Source organism: Equus caballus, chromosome 12, assembly GCF_041296265.1.
Source record: "Equus caballus isolate H_3958 breed thoroughbred chromosome 12, TB-T2T, whole genome shotgun sequence".
Lineage (NCBI taxonomy): Eukaryota > Metazoa > Chordata > Mammalia > Perissodactyla > Equidae > Equus > Equus caballus.
This window is the reverse complement of record NC_091695.1, coordinates 32,847,200-32,869,917: the sequence shown is the minus strand read 5'-3', so window position 1 is coordinate 32,869,917 and position 22,718 is coordinate 32,847,200. Positions and strand designations below refer to the sequence as shown.

General features: G+C 37.2%; 2 protein-coding genes across 2 annotated transcripts; both read right to left on the bottom strand.

Annotated features, from left to right (window-relative positions):
* Nucleotides 1–257: 257 nt before the first annotated feature.
* LOC138916512 (olfactory receptor 4D10-like) lies at nucleotides 258–1,193 on the bottom strand. The gene has a single exon (XM_070229146.1). The coding sequence runs from the start codon at nucleotides 1,191–1,193 to the stop codon at nucleotides 258–260; it is 936 nt and encodes a 311-aa protein (XP_070085247.1).
* A 19,998-nt stretch (nucleotides 1,194–21,191) lies between these two features.
* On the bottom strand, nucleotides 21,192–22,127 carry LOC138916867 (olfactory receptor 4D11-like). The gene has a single exon (XM_070230471.1). The coding sequence runs from the start codon at nucleotides 22,125–22,127 to the stop codon at nucleotides 21,192–21,194; it is 936 nt and encodes a 311-aa protein (XP_070086572.1).
* Nucleotides 22,128–22,718: the final 591 nt, after the last annotated feature.

The window sequence follows — 22,718 nt, the reverse complement described above, 5'->3', positions numbered from 1 at the left end:
TTTATTTCAATTCTGATTCCTTTATTTCTTGCAAGGCCCTATTGCAAAAGCAATGAACACCACTCCAGCTAACAATTTGATTTCTCTACTTCGTTTTAGAACATTAAACCCATCTTTTTACATTGTTATTGCAGCCTGATCCAGAATCTTTGAAAATAATGTGTATCTTAGTAGAAATATAAAAACTATTTAGAAATCCTTTAGTCAATACATTTTATTTGATGGACAAACATATTCAAAGGTGATGAGAGACCAGCCTATACCTTGTCAGAAGGCAGAAATCCTCTCTTCAGTCTCCTTATGGCTGACTTCATCTCCTGGTTCCTCAGAGTGTAGATTAAGGGGTTCAGCAGAGGGGAGATGACAGTAAAGGTGACGGAGATGGGCTTATCGGTGGGGAGGGCAAGGAAGGGCCGGGCATAGACATAGATGCAGGGCACAAAGTGCAGGGTGACCACAGTGATGTGTGAGGTGCAGGTGGAGATGGCCTTCCTCCTGCCCTCCCCTGCCTGAGACCTCAGCATCATTAGGATGACTGTGTAGGACACAAACAGGAAGATAAACCACATTGTAGTGACCAGTCCATTATTGGAAATTATCAGCAGCTCAAGCATAAAAATGTCAGTACAGACGAGTTTGAGGACATGGGGAACATCACAGTAGAAAGTGTCAAGAACATTGGGTCCACAGAAGGGGAGGGGCAGCAAAAGGGCAATCTGTACGATGGAGTGGACAAAGCCCCCCACCCACGAGGCCACTATTAACCCAATGCAACGGCCTCTACTCATGATGGTCACGTAGTGCAGGGGCTTGGAGATGGCCACATACCAATCTAAGGCCATCACCGACAAAGAACATGCATCCACCCCTCCAACAAGGTGGAAGAAGAACATCTGAGTGAAGCAACCATTGAAGGAGATGGTCTTTCTCTCTGACAGAAGGTCCACCAGAACCTTGGGAGCTGTGATGGAGGAAAAGCAGATGTCAGCAACAGACAAATTACGGAGCAAAAAATACATGGGGGTGTGAAGGCGAGATTCACAGGTCACCGTGACCGTGATGAGGAGGTTTCCCAGCAGAGTTGTCACATACACCCAAAGCAGGAAAAGGAATAAGACCCAGTTCAGTTCTTGATTCTGGGTTAGGCCAAGGAAAATAAATTCTTTGACCCTCGTGCAGTTTTTTAGCTCCATTGAGTCAACTTCTTTCTCTCTCTCTTGTTTCAAGCTTCTTCATTTGAAAAGACTTGGCTCTTTATTTTGTTTTCTTCTCAAGCACTAAGAATACAATTCAGAATGTTCCTCGCGTGGTTGCACTGTTTGTGATTTGTTGTTTTGTCTAAATTTTTAAGATTGCAATCAGTTTGGTGATCAAATCAAATTATCCCATGTAAAGTCATTCAATAATTCTGTTCTTATAAAACTATTTTTGAAAAGAACAAACTTTATGTTCAGCAGTGATGTTTGCATAACTTTTTATTTAATTAATTTATTTTAGTTTTAAAATTTTGTTATTGTTTTCTTCCATCCAAATATATCGAATGTCCAAAATGTCTGAATCATAAACAGAAAGATAAGTACAATGAGGTTCCAGCCACTATAGACTCATAGTATGAAAGTTTAATATTCATATTAGCGAACTTTCTGTTGACTTCCACAGGGTCTTGTCTTGCTAAAAAGAAAAAAAGAGTATCATTCTGTTTCTTACTGCAATGTTGCTGTGGCATGAGTCAGTTTCCTTACTGTTGGCTGTTCTATGTTGAATTTCTTAAAATTGTCACCTGTTATTCCATATATGTAGCTTTTCTTTGTCATTACCTTATATGAATCAGACTTTTTATTAATTATTTTAAAATATTCAAAATTTATTTTTAAGAAACACATTGAAACAATATATAAATACAAATATCAAAGAATATCTTCAATTTCTTTTATTGTGATAACACTTAAACATGAGAGCTGCCCTCTTAACAAATTTTTGGGTGCCAATACAGTATAGCCACAGTGCTGCACAGCAATTCTCTAGAACTTATTCATCTCATGTAACTGTTGTGATCCTTGCTTGAGTGTGGGGGAGAGAATAAAGATAGTGACCCACTTTTGAAAGGTCATCCATACTCTGTCAACCACACTCTCTTCTGCCTCTTTCTCTGTGTGGATCAAAGCTAAGAGAGTGGAGGGTTCACACAGGAGGGAGAGATGTAGATATGATTAGAATAATACCTATTTTTTATAAGCTGTTATTGGTCATTCTTAGGAAATTTTATAATTATTACTTATTCCACCTTATACTTAGCAAGTCAACATTTATTGCAATGTTCAAATGTATATGAACAAATGGGACCACATTGTCAAAGTGTTTGCAGCTTAGCGAAAGTGAATGATTTGTATAAATTGATGAACATAATGCATGATAAAATGTAAAATGTCAAGAGAAAAGTAGAGATTGATTTGGTTGGGATAGGAACTATGCTAAGAGATATAATGATTTCTAGCAGTAATAAAAGCTGCTACTTTTTGAGTGTTTACTGTGTGTGAAGAGTTATGAAATGTTGACATTGAATTTTCACCACTATCCTTTAGAAAGTATTAATGTTATTCCTGTTTTTCAGATGGAATATAGTGTGAATCTATGTTTGACTGAAGTTAAGGAAAAGATAGAAATAGGATGGAAAAAACATTGTTTTGTTTGCCTCTTCAACCTTATGTATATAGGGTCTCATTTTGTATAACAAGAATATTTTGGGGTGTGCCTGATAGCCATGTGGTTAAGTTTGCATGCACTGCTTTGGTGGCCCCAGGTTCACTGGTTCGGATCCTGGACATGGACCTATGCACTGCTCATCAAGCTATGCTGTGGCAGGCGTCCCACATAGGAAAAGTAGAGAAAGACGGGCACAGATAGTAGCTCAGGGCCAATCTTCCTCAGCATAAGAGAGGAGGATTGGCAGCAGATGTTAGCTCAGTGATAATCTTTCTCAGAGAAACAAAACAAAGAAAAGAAAATTTGGTAAAGTCTGTCTGAAGATAAGAATTTTTCAGAAAGGGGTTCTGGAAACCCAATTTATGTGGAGCTTAGTCTGAGACTATCTCATCAAGAAGCAACTCAAATGATCACAGCAAATGAATGATGCCTTCTCTCACACTGAGTGGACCACATTTCTGAATCCCTCTTAACATATCACCTCTCTTCCAATAGTTAACACCCACCTTTGTTGTTTCTGTCACTGAGAAGATCATCTTGGCTCTGAAGCATTTAGTATACCTGGAAAATATCAAAGTCAAACTATTCATACATAGTTTGTATAATCAATAACAACATCTCAATGTCACTATCGATAACTTTAACCTTAGCTAAATCTTAACATCTTTACCCAATACCTTTGATCCTGAAACTCCAACTACAAATTGTATGTCATCAGGTACAGACCAGAATAGAACACTAGTGACACTAGTGACGTTAATTCTTGAAAATATTGTTTCTGAAGGCAGAGCCTCTTGGAAGACTAAATATCTTAGTGTCTTTATTCTCCTTTCAGGAAAGAAAGGGCAGATTCAAAGAATCACATCTTCAAGAACTTCCTCTGTGTCCCTATCTTACGTGCAAATCCCTCAGCCTCAGGCTTAATGTGAGAATTGCAAAGGGAATAATATTGGACAAGGAAGTGGAATTCAGTGCCTGATTCTGTTGTTGGTGATGAAGTTTCAAAGGGAGTTATTAAGAAGTTACTGAAACATTCACATGTGTAAACACACATTCACGCATACACAGATGGACACATTTTGATTGATATCCAAATTCTTTAGAGGCAGTAGAGGAAATCTATCTGTTTATCCATAGCTCAATAAGAACTTTGTTAAAACATGCCAAATACTGCACCTGAGAGAGAAAAAGGGTCCAGTTTTCATTGCTTGTAAGGCTCAGAGGACAGTATAGACAAATCAGTTTCATTTTGATTGTCAAAAATCTCAAAAAAAACTGCACCTCAAATCCTTTGCTACCAGTCTAGTTTCTAATTATATGCAGAATGATTATAGTCTCATGACGTTGCTCTAAGTCTCTGCATGTAGAGAAACAAGACTTAGATGACGTTTGGGGAATGCACGTTTTTCCTTTTTTCCAACACTCTACTCAAATGGAAACTCTCAATTTGGATACATCTAGATAAGTATGTTAGTAAAGCTGTCTACAAAATCATAATAGTTACTTAAGATTACCTGAATTTATTGAATGATGTGATCTTATATAAAATGAACTTCCACTGTTTGCAGAATGCTGATGGGTTTGGATTTACTTGCTTTTCCATTTTGTTTTAGTACTGTAAACTAGCCTACACAGATTAAAAAGTGCATGATGCAGGTTATGTGTTTGAGATGGGTAATTCCTCCCCCAACCCAGCTTTACTGAGATTTAATTGACATATATCATTGAGTGTGTTTAAGGCATATAATGTGTTGATTTGATACATTTATAATTGCAAAATGCTTATCATCTTAGTGTTAGCGAACACTTTCATCACCTCACATAATTACTCGTTCTTTTTGGTAGTGAGATCATTTAAGACATACTCTCTTTTAAACTTTCAAGTATTGTTACCATATTGTTAACTATAATCACCATCTTTACATTAGATCCAAAACTTATTCATCTTACAGCTGGGAATTTGTACAGTTTAACCAACATCTCCTTACTTCTCCCCATCCCCAACACCTGGTAACCTACATTCATTCTACTCTGTTTCTATGAGATCAGATTTTTAGTTTCCATATATATATGAGATCATAGAATATTTGTCTTTGTTTGACTTAGTTAACTTAGCATAATGCCCTCAAGGTCCATCTGTGTTGTTGCAAACGGCAGGACTTTCTATTTTTTGTGACTGACCACACCTTCTTTATCCATCCATCCATTGATGGACACTGAGATTGCTTTCATATCTTGAATGTTGTGAATAATGCTGCAATGAACATAGAAGTGCTGATACTTCTTCAAGACCTTAATTTCATTTCCTTTTGGTATATATCCAGAGATGGTATTGCTGGTTCATATGGTAGTCTTATTTTAAATCTTTTGAGGAACCTCTCTACTGTTTTCCACAGTGGTTGTACCAATGTATATTTCCAGCAGCAGTGCACAAGGATTTTCTTTCCTCCACATCCTCACCAACACTTATCTTTTGTCTTTTTGATGATAGCCATTCTAACAGGCGTGAAGTGATATCTCACTGTGGTTTTGAATTGCATTTCTCTCATGCTTAGTGATGTTGAGCACATTTTCATGTACCTATTGGCCATTTGAATGCCTTGTTTAAAAAAATATCTATTCAGTTCCTATGCCCATTTTTAAATCGGATTGTGTGTTTTTTGGTATTGAGTTTATCAGTTCTTTATGTGTTTTGGATACTAACAGCTTATCAGATACATAATTTGCAAATAATTTCTCCCATTCTGTAGGTTGTCTTCTCATGTTTTGATTGTCTCTTTTGCTGTGCAGAAGCTTTCAGTTTGATGTAGTTTCATTTATTAAGTTTTTCCTTTGTTGCTTGTGCTTTTGGTGTCATATCCAAAAAATTATTGACAAGGCCAATGTTGAGGAGATTTTCCATGACTTTTTCTCCTAGGAGTTTTATTGTTTCAGGTCTTATGTTTAAATATTTAATCCATTTCAAATAATTTTTCTGAGCTGTGTAAGACAGGGGTCTGATTTCATTATTATGCATCTAGTTATCTAGTTTTTCCAGTATCATTTATTGAAGAGAGTATCCCTTTCCCATTGTACATTCTTGGCTTCTTTGTTGTAAATTAATTGCCTGTATATGCATGGATTTATTTATGAGCTCTTGATTATGTTCCATTTATCTGTATGTCTGTTTTTATGCCAGACTATACTGTTTTGATTATTAAAGCTTTGTAGTATAAAGGTTGAAATCATAAGTATGATGCCTCCGAATTTATTTTTCTTTCTCTCAATTGCTTTTTCTAATTCTGTGAAAGATGTTATTGGAATTTGGATAGGGATTGCATGGAATCTGTAGATCTCTTTGGGTAGTATGTACATTTTACAATATTAATTCTTACAATCCATGAGCATAGAATATCTTTGTATTTATATATATCTTCTTCAATTTCTTTCATCAATGGCTTATGATTCAGTGAACAGATCTTTCACTTCCTTGGTTAAATTTCTTCCTTAGCGTGTTATCCTTTTGATTCAATTCTAAATGGGATTGTATCTTTGAGTTCTCTTCTGTTAGTTCATTATCAGAATATAGAAATACTACTGATTTTTGTAAGGTGACTTTGCACCCTGCAACTTTGATGTAGTTGTTGATTATTTATCATAATTTTCCAATGGATTCTTTAGGGTTTTCTACATATAAAATCATCTAATCTGCAAATAGTGAGAGTTCCACTTCTTCATTGCCTATTTGGATTCCTTTTATTTCTTTTTCTTGCCTAATTGCTCTGGCCCAAACCTCCAATACTATGTTGAAGAAGAGTGGTGAGAGTGGCCACACTTGTCTTGTTCCTGTTTTCAGAGGGATGGCTTTCATTTTTTCTCCATTGAGTATGATGTTGGCTGTGGGTTTGTCATATATGGCCTTTAATATGTTGAGTTACTCTCCTTCTATAAACGTTTTTTTTTTTGAGGAAGATTAGCCCTGAGCTAACTGCTGCCAATCCTCCTCTTTTTGCTGAGGAAGGCTTGCCCTGAGCTAACATCCATGCCCATCTTCCTCTACTTGATACTTGGGACGCCTACCACAGCATGGCTTGCCAAGCAGTGCCATGTCTGCACCTGGGATCTGAACAGGCAAACCCCGGGCTGCTGAAGCTGAACATGTTTACTTAACCGCTGTGCTATGGGGCCGGCCCCTATATATATTTTATTGAGAGTTTTTATCATGAATGGGTGTTATATCTTGTCTAATGCTTTCTCTGTGTCTGTTGAGATTATTGTGTGGTTTTTATTCCTCATTTCGTTAATGTGGTGTATCACCTTGATTGATTTACAGATGTCGAACCATCCCTGTGTCTCTGGTATGAATCCCAGTTGATCATGGTGTGTGATTTTTTAAATGTATTGCTGTTTTCAGTTTGCCAATATTTTGTTGAAGATTTTTGCGTCTATGCTCATCAGTGATATTGGCATGCAATTTTCCTTGTTTGTGTTATCCTTGTCTTCTTTTGGTATCTGGGTGATGTTGGCCTCATAGAATGTGTTAGGAAGTGTTCTGGCTTCCTCAATTTTTTGGAATAGTTTGAGGATAGTTAATAAATCTTCTCTGAATGTTTGGTAGAATTCTCCATAGAAGCCATCTGTTCCTGTGCTTTTATTTTGGGGGAGGTTTTTGATTACTATTTCAACCTCTCTACTTGTGATTTGTCTATTCAGATTCTCTATTTCTTCTTGATTCAGTTTTGGGAAGTTGTAAGAGTCTAAGAATTTATTCATTTCTTCTAAACTGTCCAATTTGTAGGCGTATAGGTTTCCAAAGTATTCTTTTATAATCTTTTGTATTTCTGTGGTAGCCATTGTAATTTTTCCTTTTTCATTTCTAATTTTATCTATTTGAGACTTCTCTCTTTTTTTCTTAGTGAGTCTCCCTAAAGGTTTGTCAATTTTGTTTATCCTCCCAAAGAACCAGCTCTTTGATTCATCGATCCTTTCTACTGTCTTTTTTGTTTCAATATCATTTGTTTCTGCTCTACTTTTTCTTTTTTCCCTCCACCCACTGAGTATGGGCTTTATTTGTTCTTCTTTTTCTAATTCTGTTAGGAGAAGTTTAAGGTTGCTTATTGGAGATTTTTATTGTTTGTTAACATGGGCCTGTATTGCTATAAATTTCCATCTTAGGATCACTTTTGCTGCATCCCGTATAAGCTGGTCTGATGCATTTTCATTTTCCTTTGTCTATAGTATTTTTTGACTTCTCCTTTAATTTCTTTAATCATCCATTTGTTGTTCAGTAGCATATTGTTTAGTTTCCACATTTTTGTCCCTTTCCCAGCTTTTTTCTCCTAGTGGATTTCTAGTTTCATAGCATTATGGTCAGAAAAGATGCTAGATATTATTTCAATCTACTTAAATTTATTGAGGCTTACCTTATTTCCCAATATATGGTCTACCCTTGAGAATGTTACATGCGCACTAGAGAAGAATGTGTATTCTGCTGTTTTGGCATGGAGTGTTCTATATATATATCTCTAAAGACCATCTGGTCTTTTCATTTAATTCCACTATTTCCTTGTTGAATTTTTGTCTGGATGATCTATCCATTGATTTAAAAGGAGTGTTCAGGTCCATACTGTTATTGTGTTGTTGGTAATATCTCCTTTTAAGTTTGTTAACAGTTGCTTTATGTACTTTGGGACTCCTGTGTTGGGTGCATAAATATTTATAAATGTTAATTCTTCTTGGTGGAGTGTCCCTTTAATCATTATATACTGCCCCTCTTTGTGTCTCTTTACCTATTTTATCTTGACATCTACTTTGTCTGATACAAGTATGGCAACATCTGCTGTCATTTATTTGTCATTAGCATGGGATATCTTCTTCCATTGCTTCACTCTGAGACTGTGTTTGTCTTTGGGGCTGAGATGTGTTTCCTGGAGGCAGCATATTGTTGGGTCTTGTTTTTTAATCCATCCTACCACTCTGTCTTTTGATTGGAGAATTCAATCCATTTACATTTAGAGTGATTATTGATATATGAGGGCTTAATGCTCCCCTCTCATTGCTTATTTTCTGCATTTCCCTTTTTTCTCGTCCCATGTATTTTGGATTACCAATTGGGTTAAGTAGTTTTCTATGATGATTTTCTCCTTATGTCTCTGTTTTAATTATTTGTTTACTGATTACCATTAGGTTTATAGAAATATCTTATAGATGAGCTAGTGCATTTTTGATAGCCTTTTATTTCATTAGACTAAACCAATTCCATCTCTTTCCTCCTCCCCTTTTAGGTTATCATTGTCATATCTTTTTCCATCTTGCGTTGTGAGTTTGTGTTAAAATGACAAGATTATATTTATTTTGGTGTTTTCCTTCCCTTTATCTTTAATGTTATAGTTAAGTGTTTACTAATCTGTTCTAATAGACAGCTGCATTTTCCTGATTATTGCCTACCTATTTATCTCCTGGCTCAGGGCTTTGTAGCCCCTTTCCTTTTATTTTTCCACTATGAGGGCCTTACTGAGGATTTCTTGTAGGAATGTCATGTGGTGATGAACTCCCTTAGCTTTTGTTTATCTGGGAAACTTTTTATTTCTCTGTCATATCTAAAGGATATTTTTGATTGATAGACTATTCTTGGCTTAAAGTTTTTGTTTTTCAAAATTTTGAATATATCATTCCACTTTCTCCTAGCCTGTAAGGTTTCTGCTGAGAAATCCTCTGAAAGCCTGTTAGGGGTTCCTTTGTTAGTTGTTTTCTTTTGCCTTGCTTCCCTTAATATTTTCTCTTTGTCATTGACTTTTGCCAGCTTTACTAATATATGCCTTGGAGAAGGTCTTTTTACATTGATACAGTTAGGAAATATATTGGCTTATTTCACTTGCATTTCCAACTCCTTCCTCATGTTTGGGAAGTTCTCTGCTATTATTTCTTTGAACAAGCTTTCTGCTCCATTCTCCTTCTCTTATCCCTCTGGAATACCTATAATCCTTATGTTGCATTTCCTAATTGAGTCTGATATTTCTCAGATAATTTCTTCATTTCTTTTTAATCTCAGTTCTCTCTCCTCCTCCATCTGAAACATTTCTATATTTCTGTTCTCTAAGTTGGTAATTCAATCCTCCATAATATCAGCTCTATTGTTTAGGGAATCCAGATTTTTCTTCATCTCATTCATTGTGTTTTTCATCTCCACACAGTTCTGATTGGTTCTTTTTATAGTTTCAATCTCTTTTATGAAGAAGTTCCTCATTTCACTGAACTGCCTTTCTGCATTTTCTAGTTACTCGTTGAGTATTTTTTTAATGATAGTTATTTTGAATTCTCTGTCATTTAGGTTGTGAATTTCCATGCTGTTGGGGCTGATTGCTGGGTACTTGTCATTTTCCTTCTGTTCTTGAGATTTAATATCTTCATACAGCTTGATGGCCTGGATTTTTGTCTCCATCTCGTGATATTATCTTTTATTTTTTTTAGGAAGATTAACCCTAAGCTAACTGCTGCCAATCCTCCTCTTTATTCTGAGGAAGACTGGCCCTGAGCTAACATCCGTGCCCAGCTTCCTCCATGTTATATGTGGGACACTTACCACAGCATGGCATCCCAAGCAATGCCATGTTCACACCCGGGATCCGAACTGGTGAACCCAGGGCTGCCAAAGTGGAACATGCACACTTAACTGCTGTGCCACTGGGCCGGCCCCTCATGATATTATCTGTTCACAGTTTCCAACTGCCACCACTGAATGGGGTCAGGCACTGTGTATTCTGAGCTTGCCACAATCTGCAGCTCCCTAGCTCAAAACAGACTCCTTTTATGTTTGTGTGGCACTCTGGCCAGTTGCTGAGCTAGATCACTGGGCAGGGGGAGGGGCACTTTCTTTCACCTGTGTGATCCCATCAGCTGCTGGCTACTTTTCTCTCTGTGCGGTGGTCTGTCTGATGGCAGAGCTGGAGTGCTGGGCAGGAGGAGGGGCACTTTCTGTTAAGATTTTTCTACTTTCTTTTAGTCCATTTTGGTAACCTATAATTCCCATGAAAATTATATACTTTAGTATATCCTGGAAATTTTAAAAATTACATTTCAATGCACTGAGTCTTTACTTCTTTCTCTTGAAAGGCTGCAAGTCCATAGAGTGCATTTGTTTATATGTTCAATGAGAAAAGTGTAACTCCTGAATGTGCCTGGATCTTTGGGAAACAAAAGGAGGGTGTCTAGAAGAGAATATCTTATCAGGTTCCCATAAGATAAGTATCTTCATGTCTTCCAAAATGAGGAACTGTAGCTGTAGCATCTTTGGTCCCCTAAAGTGAGCAAAAATAGAAGTTTCACACTTTATTTTAATACCAAGAAAATGATGAACTGCACATAAATAAGGTAATGTGTTATTGACGATCAGAATTTGATTATAAAAATCTGTTTTGTACTAGTGAGTTGACGACAGTCTTCTGTGTTCCTAAAATAAATGGCTGACAAAATAAAACTTGTTTACTTTTTACCTGTCTCTCTTTGGAAAAGTCTTTGTGTGTGACTGTGTGTGTTTGCATGTGTATGTGTGTGTGACAGGGACTGATTACCTCATACAGTCATGTGTTGCTTAATGGTGAGGATGTATTCTGAGAAATTCATTTTTAGGTGATTTCGTCATTGTGTGAACATCATAGAGTGTACTCACACAAATCTAGATAATACAGACTTCTATACACCTAGGTTATATGGTATTAATCTTGTAGGATTACAGTCATTAATGTGGTCTGAATTGACCAAAATGCCATTATGTGACACATGACTGTATTTTTAAATATTCAATTTCTTGAGTTCTAAGATGAACTTTTCTTTCATATTTTAACATCCATGAAATTAAGATTTGTCTTACAATCAGTGAGTACATGTGATATGGAAATGCTTCATTTTTACTACTTAGCTGTCATTAAAGTGGCAGATACAGTTTACAGTGGATGACATTTTAAATTCTAATATGGTAAGTATAGTCAATATACAAAATGCTTGAGACTCCATCTCTGAGTCTCTTTTCATAAAGTCTAGGGGCACTTCAATTGATATCAAGTCATCTCACTATTAGCCAATTACATGTGGAATTTATGAGAGTGTTAAATTAGACCTTTACTTCAGATTTGAAGGTCGATTTCATCCTATACAGAGTTTTAAAGTGGTGACAGCTTGGGACTGGCTTCTCTAGCCCATTGCCCTTGTACTTGAGATTTGCGCATGGTGTGTTGCTCATTCTTAGGCTTTTGGGAGAAATATGTGGGCACCTTCCCTTGATTGAGCCCTGTCCCACCTCTGACCCTTTTTATTCATTTTTCTCTTTCTTTCCCTTTTCAGTCCATACAGCCCCTTCATCTCCAATTGAAGCATTTCTCTTATATTAGTTTCCTACTACTCCTGTTACAAAATTACAAAGAGTTAGTTGTTTAAAACAACACAAATTTATTGTCCTAAAATTCTGTAGGTCAGAAATCTGACATGGGCCTCACAAAGCTAAAATCAAGGTGTTGGCAGGATGCATTCTTTTCTGGAGGTTCTAAGGCAGAACCCATTCTTCTCTTTTTCTAGCTTCTAGAGTCTAGCTGCATTCCTTGGCTTGTGGATACTTCCGTCTTTAAAGCCAACCATGTCAACTCAAGTACTCCTCACGTTGCTTACTCTGACCTCCTCTTCTGTCTACCTCTTCCACTTTTGAAGGCCCTTGTGATTTTATTGGCCCTCTCCCAGATAATCCAGGGTAATCTCCCTCTTCCAGGTCAGCTCATTAGCAACCTTAATTCCACCTGCAACCTTAATTTCCTTTACTATCTAAATAGCATACTCACAGATTCTGAAGATTAGGATGTGAATATCTTTGTGGGGGGATTACTCTTCCTACTACAACTCCCTCTTACTCAGCTTCTGCATTTTTTGCAAGTCATTCTGAAATCTCAAAACTCTGAATGCTGGAAAATTTTTAGGAATACATTTGGCAGTAAACTCTGATCTGACATGAATTAATTTTGTTGCAAAATTTGATCTGAATTTATGTGACACCATGCACAGTTTTTATTTATTGCATGTTTGTGGAAATATTCATACATTTGCCTGCAGAAATATTAAAGTGTTTGTGTATCAGATGCTTCCCATGGGAGAAATTACATAATACATAATACATGCACTGTATTATGTTTCTAAAATATAAGAAATTATAAATTAAAAAATCTAGCTGTTTCCAATAAATGAAAATGAAGGAATGCAGTCTTACATTATCATTATTATTATCATAATAATTAGCCTACTGCTACATTTCAATGAATCTGTTTACTTACTCAATCTTACTAGGATTTGTGCTCTAGAAGAAAGAGAGAGTAAAAAAATTCCATCCTCCCATATATGATTGTCAGGTATTTCAAGTGTCTGTCTGGACATACTCAAAGCACTGGTTTATCGAAACTCCGATTGAATGAATTTGTACATTCATTTTCCATGAATATTGCAAAACACTCATTTTTCCTGGGATGTTTCTATTCTATGGTGTACATGGGTCTCAACAAATGTTATTGACTCTAACATTTGATTTGGTGTTCTCATAAAGACACACACACAGATGCCCAGATCTTGAGTATAAGGTTGCAGATACTGTGATTCAAATAATTCCATTTCCTTTGACTTCCATGATGAAATATCTGTTCAAGAAACAGAGACAATTTTAAATACTAAAAACCAAGGAGGATCTCGTCAAGATGGCAGCATAGGCAGACTCTGAACTCACCTCCTCCCACAAACACAGCCAGATCACAGCTATTCTTGGAAAAATTATCCCAGACAGACAACTGAAATGTGGATTAAAAGAACACCCACAACAAGAAACTGTCCTGACTGAGGCAGAAGAGGGAGAAATTCCTTATGGAGAGAAAATGAAGCCCCCTTTGTGAGTGGTGGAGCTTCACAGCCAGCCAGATGGGAGCCATCCTAAGGTATGCAGCCTTCCTTGGAGAAGTAGGACCCTTAGTAAGGGCACTGTACCACTATAAGCATCCTTCAGACTCAGCACAACTGAGATAAGTTTCCTACTATCTGGCTCCACTGGCTATTAACTGCAATGGGGAATAACCCCAGAAAAGCTATCAGAAGAAAGCTGGAAATATCCAGCTCTTAAAAGGCCCATACATAGATTCACCCATCTCAGACAGCAACCTAAAATCACCAAAAAGAAAGCTCCACAGTCCTTTGGTGAAAAGAGACTCACCTGGCAGGCTCTGGGTGCATCTCAGTGAGTGATGAGACCTCTCCAGAGACTGAGACATTAGTGGCAGCCATTGTTGTGACCAAGTACAGGAGAGCTGACATAGATGCTGGCAGATGCCATTGGAGTTCTTCCCCTGGCTTGTTAGTTCAAGGGTCTGCCACACCCCCGCACCCAATAAAGAATGGATTTAATTCAGTTCATCCCAGGCAGGCAGCCCACTCTAGGGACTGGAACCACGTAACAACAAGCCCTCATGCTACTTGTCAGCCTGCGTAGACTGGGTACCTTAATCCTCTACAGACAGGCTGGTGTGTCCACCTCTGTGGAGCAGGGCCTGTGTGAGGACCAGATGAACTGTGGGGGGCATTGGTGGAGGGGTGGGGGCATCTACAGTGGGGTTACAGAGTACCCTTCAGGAGATCAGGAAGTATTCATGAGCCAGGACTGTGTTTATGGTGTGTGTGGACTGGGGGCGGGGGGGGGGGGCTTATCAGTGGCAGAAGACTTGTGCTTCACAAAAACCCACAAACAAGATTTGCCCCACCTTCTGAAGCCTGAAACAGTTGAGTGCTCCCCATGCCTAGGGCCTGCCCCACAGAACTGTGATTCTAAGAGAGCTGACAATAGCCTTGCAAGCCTGAGGCCTACAGCAACTGTTATCCCCTGAGCCTAGCAACCAACTATATTGGGTACCTACTCAAATAACAGGAAAACTGCAACAAGAGTGTGCTATTAGATCTTGTTGCCAATGCTGCTGGGGCTCCCCAAACCCAATTTACAAACAGCTGGCCAGGGAGTGAAAGACTAGACTCCTTGAGTATCTGCAGTAACAGCAACCCTGACACAGCAGAAGGACATAAATAGCACACACAGGGGTCACTCATGGGTCATTTGGATTGCTGATGAGAGGGAAGCACACTACTGGGCCTCTAAAGGCTTTTCTTACATAAAGCCACTTCTCCAAGATCAGTTGACATGGCTGACTCACCTAAAACATAGAAATAAGTGCAGAGAAAGAGGCATAATCAGTAGGCAAAGGAATACATTCCATGCAAAGGAACAGGACAACCCCCCTCGCAAAAAGAATTAAATGAAACAGAAATAAGCAATCTACCTGACAAAGATTTCAAGCAAAAACTCATAGGGGTTCTCATAGATATTGGGAGAAGACTGGATGAACACACTGAGAACATCAACAAAAAATTAGAAAATATCAAAAAGAACCAGTCAGAAATGAAGAATACAATACTGGAAATGAAAAATTCACTAGAGGGACTTAATAGCCGAGTAGATGATACAGAAAGGATCAGCAAGCTGGATGAAAGACTAGAGGAAATCACCCAAGCTGAACACATAAAAGAAAAAAGAATTTAAAAGAATGAGGACAGTCTAAGAGAACTTTGGGACCATATCAAGCACACTAACATTCGTATTATGTGTGTCCCAGAAGGAGAAGATAGAGACAAAAGGGCAGATAATCTATTTGAAGAAATAATAGATGAAAACTTTCCTAACCTAAGGAAGGAAACAGACACCCAAGTACAGGAAACACAGAGAACACCAAACAAGATAATCCCAAAGAGACCCACACCAAGACACATTATAGTTAAAATGTCCGCAATTAAAGATAAAGAGAGAATCTTAAAAGCAGCAAAGAAGGGCCATAAATGACATACAAAGGAAAGCCCATAAGGCTATTGGTGCTCTTCTCAGCCAAAACCCTAAAGGCTAGAAGAGAGTGGCATGACATATTTAAAGTGCTGAAAGGAAAAAAAGCTACAGCCAAGAATACTCTCTTCAGCAAGATTATCATTCAGAATGGAAGGAGAGATAAAGAGCTTCCCAGACATGCAAAAATTAAAGGAGTTTACTACTATGAAACAAGTTCTAAAAGAAATGCTGAAGGGACTTATTTAAGTGGGAAAGAGAAGATCACAAATAGGGATAAGAAAATTATCAAAAAACCAAACAGATAATAAAAATCTCTGGTAAAGGCAAAAATACAGTAAAGGCAGCAGATCAACCACCTCTGAAGATAATATGAGGGTTAAAAGACAAAAGTACTAAAATTACCTATTTCAACAATAAGAGGGTAATGAATAGACACACACAAAATAAGAAATTAGATATTATTTCAAAAACATAAAATGTGGGAGGAGGGGAGTAAGAGATTAGAGATTTTACAAGAGCTCAAGCTAAAGAGACTATCAACTCAATATAGATTGCTGTATATGTAGAATAGTATATGGGAACCTCATGGTAATCACAAATCAGAAACCTATAATAAGTGAACAAATAAGTGAGAGGAAAGAAATCAAACACATTACTAAAGAAAGCCATAAAACCACAAGGGAAGAGAGCAAGAGAAGGAGAATGAACAGAGAACTACTAAAACATCTAGAAAACGAAAAGTAGCAAAATGGCAATAAATACATAGTTATCAATAGCTACTTTAAATGTCAGTGGACTAAAGGCTCCAATCAAAAGGCATAGGGTGGCCAACTGGATAAAAAAAACAAGACTCATATATATGCTGCATATAAAAGACACACTTCAGACCTAAAGGCACTCACAAACTGAAAGTGAAAGGATGGAAAAAGATATTCCATGCAAATGGCAAAGAAAACAAAGCAGGGGTAGCAATACTTATATCAGACAAAATAGATTTTAAAACAAAAACTATAACAAGAGACAAAGAAGGGCACTACATAATGATAAAGGGAACAAAGCAACAATAAGATACAACACTTGTAAATATCTATGAAGCCAATATAGGAGCCCCTAAATATATAAAGTAATCATTAACAGACATAAAAGGAGAAATATGCAGTAACACAATAATAATAGGGGACTTTAACATTCCACTTACACCAATGGATAGTTTACCCAAACAGAAGATCAATGAGGAAACATTGGCCTTAAATGACACATTAGACCAGATTGACTTAGTAGAGATATATATATATATAGAACATTCCATCCCCAAACCACAAAATACATATTGTTTTCAAATGCACATGGGACATTCTCCAGGACTGATCACATATTAGGCTACAAAACAAGTCACAATAAATTTAAGAAAACTGAAATAATACCAAGCATCTTTTCAGACTACAAAGGTAAGAAACTAGAAATCAGCTACAGGAAGAAAATCAGAAAAGCCACAAAAATGTGATGAATAAACAAAATGCTACTGTTCAACGATTGGGTCAGTGAAATCAAAGGAGAAATAAAAAAATACTGGCAGACAAAAGAAAATGAAAATACAACATGATAAAATCTATGAGGTACAGCAAAAGTGCTTCTAAGAGGGAAGTGTATAGCAATTCTGGCCTGCCTCAACAAACAAGAAATACCCCAAATAAACTAACAGTGCACCTAAAGGAAGTGGAAAAAGAAGAAGAAGACAAAGCCCCAAATCAGTAGAAGGAAGGAAATAATAAAAATCAGAGCAGAAATAAAGGAAATAGAGACTGAAAAAAAAAATAGAAAAAATTAATGAAAGCAAGAGCTCGTTCTTTGAAAAGATAAACCAAATTAGCAAATCTTTAGCTAGAAGCACCGAGAAAAAAAGAGAGAAGCCTCAAATTAACAAAATCAGAAATGAAAGAGGAGAAATTACAATGGACATCTCAGAATTACAAAAGATTATAAGAGAATATTATGAAAAGCTATATGCCAACAAATTGGATAATCTTGAAGAAATAGATAAATTGTTAGAATCATACAACCTCCCAAAACTGGGTCAAGAAGAAGTAGAGTATTTGAATAGACCAATCACCAGTATGGAGATCAAAACAGTAATCATTGCCTACCAAAAATCAAAAGCCAGACGGCTTCCCTGGTGAATTCTACAAAACATTCAAAGAATACATAATACCTATCCTTCTCAAACTGTTACACAAATTTATAGAGGAGGCAAGGCTTCCTAAATCTTTCTATGAAGCCAACATTATCCTGATATCTAAACCAGACAAGGACAATACAAAAAATGAAAATTACAGGCCAATATCACTGATGAACATCGATGAAAATAAAACTCAACAAAATACTAGAAAATATAATACAACAGTACATTAAAAAGATCATACATCATGATCTAGTGGGTTTCATTCCAGGGATGCAAGGATGGTTCAACATGTGCAAATCTATCAATGTGATATACCACATTAACAAAATGAAGAATAAAAATCATATGATCATCTCAATAGATGCAGAGAAAGCATTTGACAAGATACAGTATCCATTTATGATAAGAACTCTAAATAAAATGGGTATAGAAGGAAAATACCTCAAAATAATAAAGGCCATATATGACAAACCCACAGCTAATATTATTCTCAATGGAGAAAAACGGAAAGCTATCCGTCTAAGAACTGGAACCAGAAAAGGATGCCCACTGTCACCACTCTTATTTTACATAGTATTGGAAGTCTCAGCTAGAGCAATCAGGCAAGAAAAAGAAATAAAAGGGATCCAAATAGGAAAAGAAGTAAAACTGTCACTCTTTGCAGATGACATGATTTTATATGTAGAAAACCATAAGGAATCCACTAAAAAATCTTTTAGAAATAATAAATGAATACAGTCAAGTTGCAGGATGCAACATCAACATACAAAAATCGGTCCCGTTTCTATACACTAACAACGAAGTAGCAGAAAGAGAAATTAAGAATACAATACCATTTACAAGTGCAACAAAAACAATAAAATACCTAGGAATATCCTTAACCAAGGAGGTGAAAGATCTGTACACCAACAACTATAAAACATTGTTGAAAGAAATTGAAGAAGATACAAAGAAATGGAAAGATATTCCATGCTCTTGGATTGGAAGAATTACCATAGTTAAAATATCCATCCTTCCTAAAGCAATCTATAGATTCAATGCAATTCCTATCAAACTTCCAACATCATTCTTTCACAGAAATAGAGCAAAGAATCCTACAATTTATATGGAACAACAAAAGACCCCGAATAGCCAAAGCAATGCTGAGGAAAAAGAATAAAGCTGGAGGTACCACAACCCCAGATTTCAAAATACACTACAAAGCTTTAGTAAAAAAACAGCGTGGTAATAGCACAAAAAGAGACACACAGATCAATGGAACAGAATCAAGAGCCCAGAAATAAACCCACAGATTTATGGACAACTAATTTTTGACAAGGGAGCCAAGAGAATATAATGGATAGAGGAGAGTCTCTTCAATAAATCATGTGAAAACTGGACAGTCACATGCAAAAGAATGGAAGCAGACTATTATCTTACACCATGCACAAAAATCAACTCAAAATGGATTAAATCCTTGAATGTGAGAACTGAAAACATGAAACTTCTAGAAGAAAATATACTCAGTACCCTCTTTGACATTGGTCTTTCCAGCAGTCTTTCAAATACCATGTCTGACCAGGCAAGATAAACAATAGTAAAACAATAAACCTACAGGATGACATCAAACTAAAAAGCTTCTGCACAGCAACAGAAACCATCAATAAAATGAAAAGACAACCTAGAAATTGGGAGAAGATATTTGCAAACCATATATCAGATAAGGTGTTAATACCCAAAATATAGAAGGAACTCATATATCTCAACAATAAAAAAACTAGCAACCCAATTAAAAAATGGACAAAAGATCTGAACAGAGATTTCTCCAAAGAAAACATATGAATGGCCAACAGGCACAGGCAAAGATGTTCAACATTATTAACTATCAGAGAAAAATAAATCAAATTGCAATGAGATATGACCTCACTCTGGTCAGAATGACTATAATTAACAAGACAAGAAACAGCAAATGTTGGGGAGGATGCGGACAGAAGGGAACCCTTGTACACTCCTGGTGGAAGTGTAAACTGGTGCAGCTGCCATGGAAAACAGTATGGAGTTTCAGAAAATTATGAAATCAGAAAATTAAGAATGGATCTACCATATGATCCAGCTATTCCACTGCTGAGTCTTTATCCAAAGAACTTGAAAACACAAATTCATAAAGATACATGCACCCCTATGTTCATTGCAGCACGATTCACAACAGCCAAGACTTGGAAGCAACCTAGCTCCTGATCAAGGGACAAATGGATAAAGAAGATGTAGTATATATACACAATGGAATACTACTCAGTCATAAGAAATGTTGAAATCTGGCCATTTGTGACAACATGGATGGACCTTGAAGGTATTACGCTAAGTGAAATAAGTCAGACAGAGAAAGTCAAATACTCTATGATCTCACTCTTAAGTAGAAGATTAAAAGAAAGGACAAACAAAAAGATAACAACAGAGACTGGATTTCTGGTTACCAGAGGGGAAGTGGGAAGGGAGGAGGGCAAAAGGGGTGATTAGGCACACATGTGTGGTGACGGATTGTAATTAGTCTTTGGGTCGTGAACATGATGTAATCTACACAGAATTTGAAATATATTTTAATGTACACCTGAAAGTTTTATAATGTTATAATCCAATGTTACTTCAATAAAAATAAATAAACAAATTCTAAAAACCATGATTAAGTAGAACTGATGTCATACTCTTATATAAATTCCTTTCCTTCCATGCCACAAATTCAATGAACAAACACTAATAGCTTCTTACAGGTCAGGCACTTTTCTAGACACTGCGAATATAATGGAGAATTAGATCTGCTAAGTTCTCTGGAGCTCTTTAATGCACTGTGGTAAGGGAAATGACAAAGAAGTGCACATAGGAAAAAAATATTTATTGGCTTAGATACAGCTTTTCCTTTTTCAACTAGTCAAACTAACTTATGTCTGAGGCAATAGTATGAACAGTTAGACAGGTAGTTCCAGATTCTTACCCTTGCTGTAGGCATATATTGGAGCTTTAAAAATAAGACTGTATAAGTTCTAGGTCACATCCAACTGTTAGGAAGTCACAGGGAGTGAAAGACAATGAAGATCCTTAAAACTAAGTCTCTACACATACTGAATGGTTGTGTCCCTGTTGCCTACTGCATGTCTGGACACCACAGTCCTATCTTTCATCCCATTGCCTGGACACCAAGAACTTCTACAGTATTTCACGTTTGTGCCCTGCTTGCTGTCAATTGCTCTTTAAGGACTATGTTCTATCTGCTTAATTTCTTGCTGGTGTTCCTTCTCAATATCGTTGTGCCAGGTAGCTGATCCTTTGTGCCTGTGCCATCTTGCTATACTCGTCTATTTATGGTTGAGGCATGACAATATGTGACAGCTAATATTTTAAGAAAATATCTCAATTATATTCTTGCAGCTTGATCCACAATCTGTAATCAGGCTATCCCCTTTCAGAAAGCATGATTCTTCTCTTCAGTCTTCTCATGGATGACTTCATCTCTTGGTTCCTCAGGGTGTAAATCATGGGGTTCAGAACAGGGATGATGACAGTGAAGGTGATGGAGACAGCTCTGTCCATGGGGAGGGCAGTGAAGGGCCGGGCATAGACATAGATGCAGGGCACAAAGTGCAGTGTCACCACAGTGATGTGGGCTGTGCAGGTACAGATGGCTTTCTTCCTGCCTTCTCCAGTTTGAGTTCTCAGCATCATCAAGATCACTGTGTATGACACAAGAAGAAGGACAAACCACAGGGTAGTGACCAGGCCATTGTTGGAAATCATTAAAAGCTCAATGACAAAGGTGTCAGTGCAGGCGAGTTTGAGCACCTGCGGGACATCACAATAGAAGCCATCAACAACATTAGGTCCACAGAAGGGGAGGGGTGGCAAAAGGGAGATCTGCACAATGGAGTGGACAAAGCCCCCCATCCAGGAAGCCACAATGAGGGCAGTGCATCTCCCCCTACTCATGATGGTCACATAGTGCAGGGGCTTGGAGATGGCCATGTAGCGATCAAAGGCCATCACAGAGAGAGAAAAAATGTCTGCTCCACCGAGGAGGTGGAAGAAAAACATCTGTGTGATGCAACCGTTGAAGGAGATGGTCTTTCTCCTTGAAAGAAGGTCAGCTAGGACCTTCGGAGCAGTGATGGAGGAGAAGCAGATGTCCAAGACAGAGAGATTGCGGAGCAGGAAGTACATGGGGGTGTGAAGGCGAGGCTCACAGGTCACAGTGACCATGATGGCAACATTTGCTAACACAGTTGTTACATAAATCACAGCTAAAAATAAAAATAAGAGCAAGCTTAACTCTTGAGACTGGGTAAGGCCACAAAAAATGAATTCAGACACCCTGGTATGATTTCTCAGGGCCATTGGATGATATTTCCTCCTCCAAGTACAGCTTGGAAAGAAATAATATTACTTAGGTAATGAAATCAAAGTTTTACCTCATACAGAAAATGAACATACATAAATATATCTTATTCTTCATGATCTAGCTGTGTTACCAGGGAAATCACTCAGTTCTACTTGCTTCAGTTCCCTCATTAGTACAAGTTGAGTTTTGAGCTAGATCATTTGCTTTCCTACCGTACTTGATTGGGGACTTTGTGATCTTTTACAGTTCACCCCTAGAAGTTGCTGAGGAAGAGATCTAAGGAAGGCTTTATGGAAGGAATTATGGGTTCCCTACATCTTCATGAATCAGAGCAGCTCTGATTTTATTCAAGTTTCACTTTGTTTCTATGGCTTAACAGCCATTGGAATAAATCAACCCTCAAATGCCTTTCAGTAACAAGATGATATGGGTCAATTTGAACAGCATATTATTGTTTTAAAAGCTACTGCACACTTAATTACAATAAAATTTCCTAATATCCCTCTGAGTTTAGGGAGAAAGCTGTTATTCCCACTTTAATAATACCAAAACTGAAATCAATAAGTATAAGCCAATTTTCCAAAGTA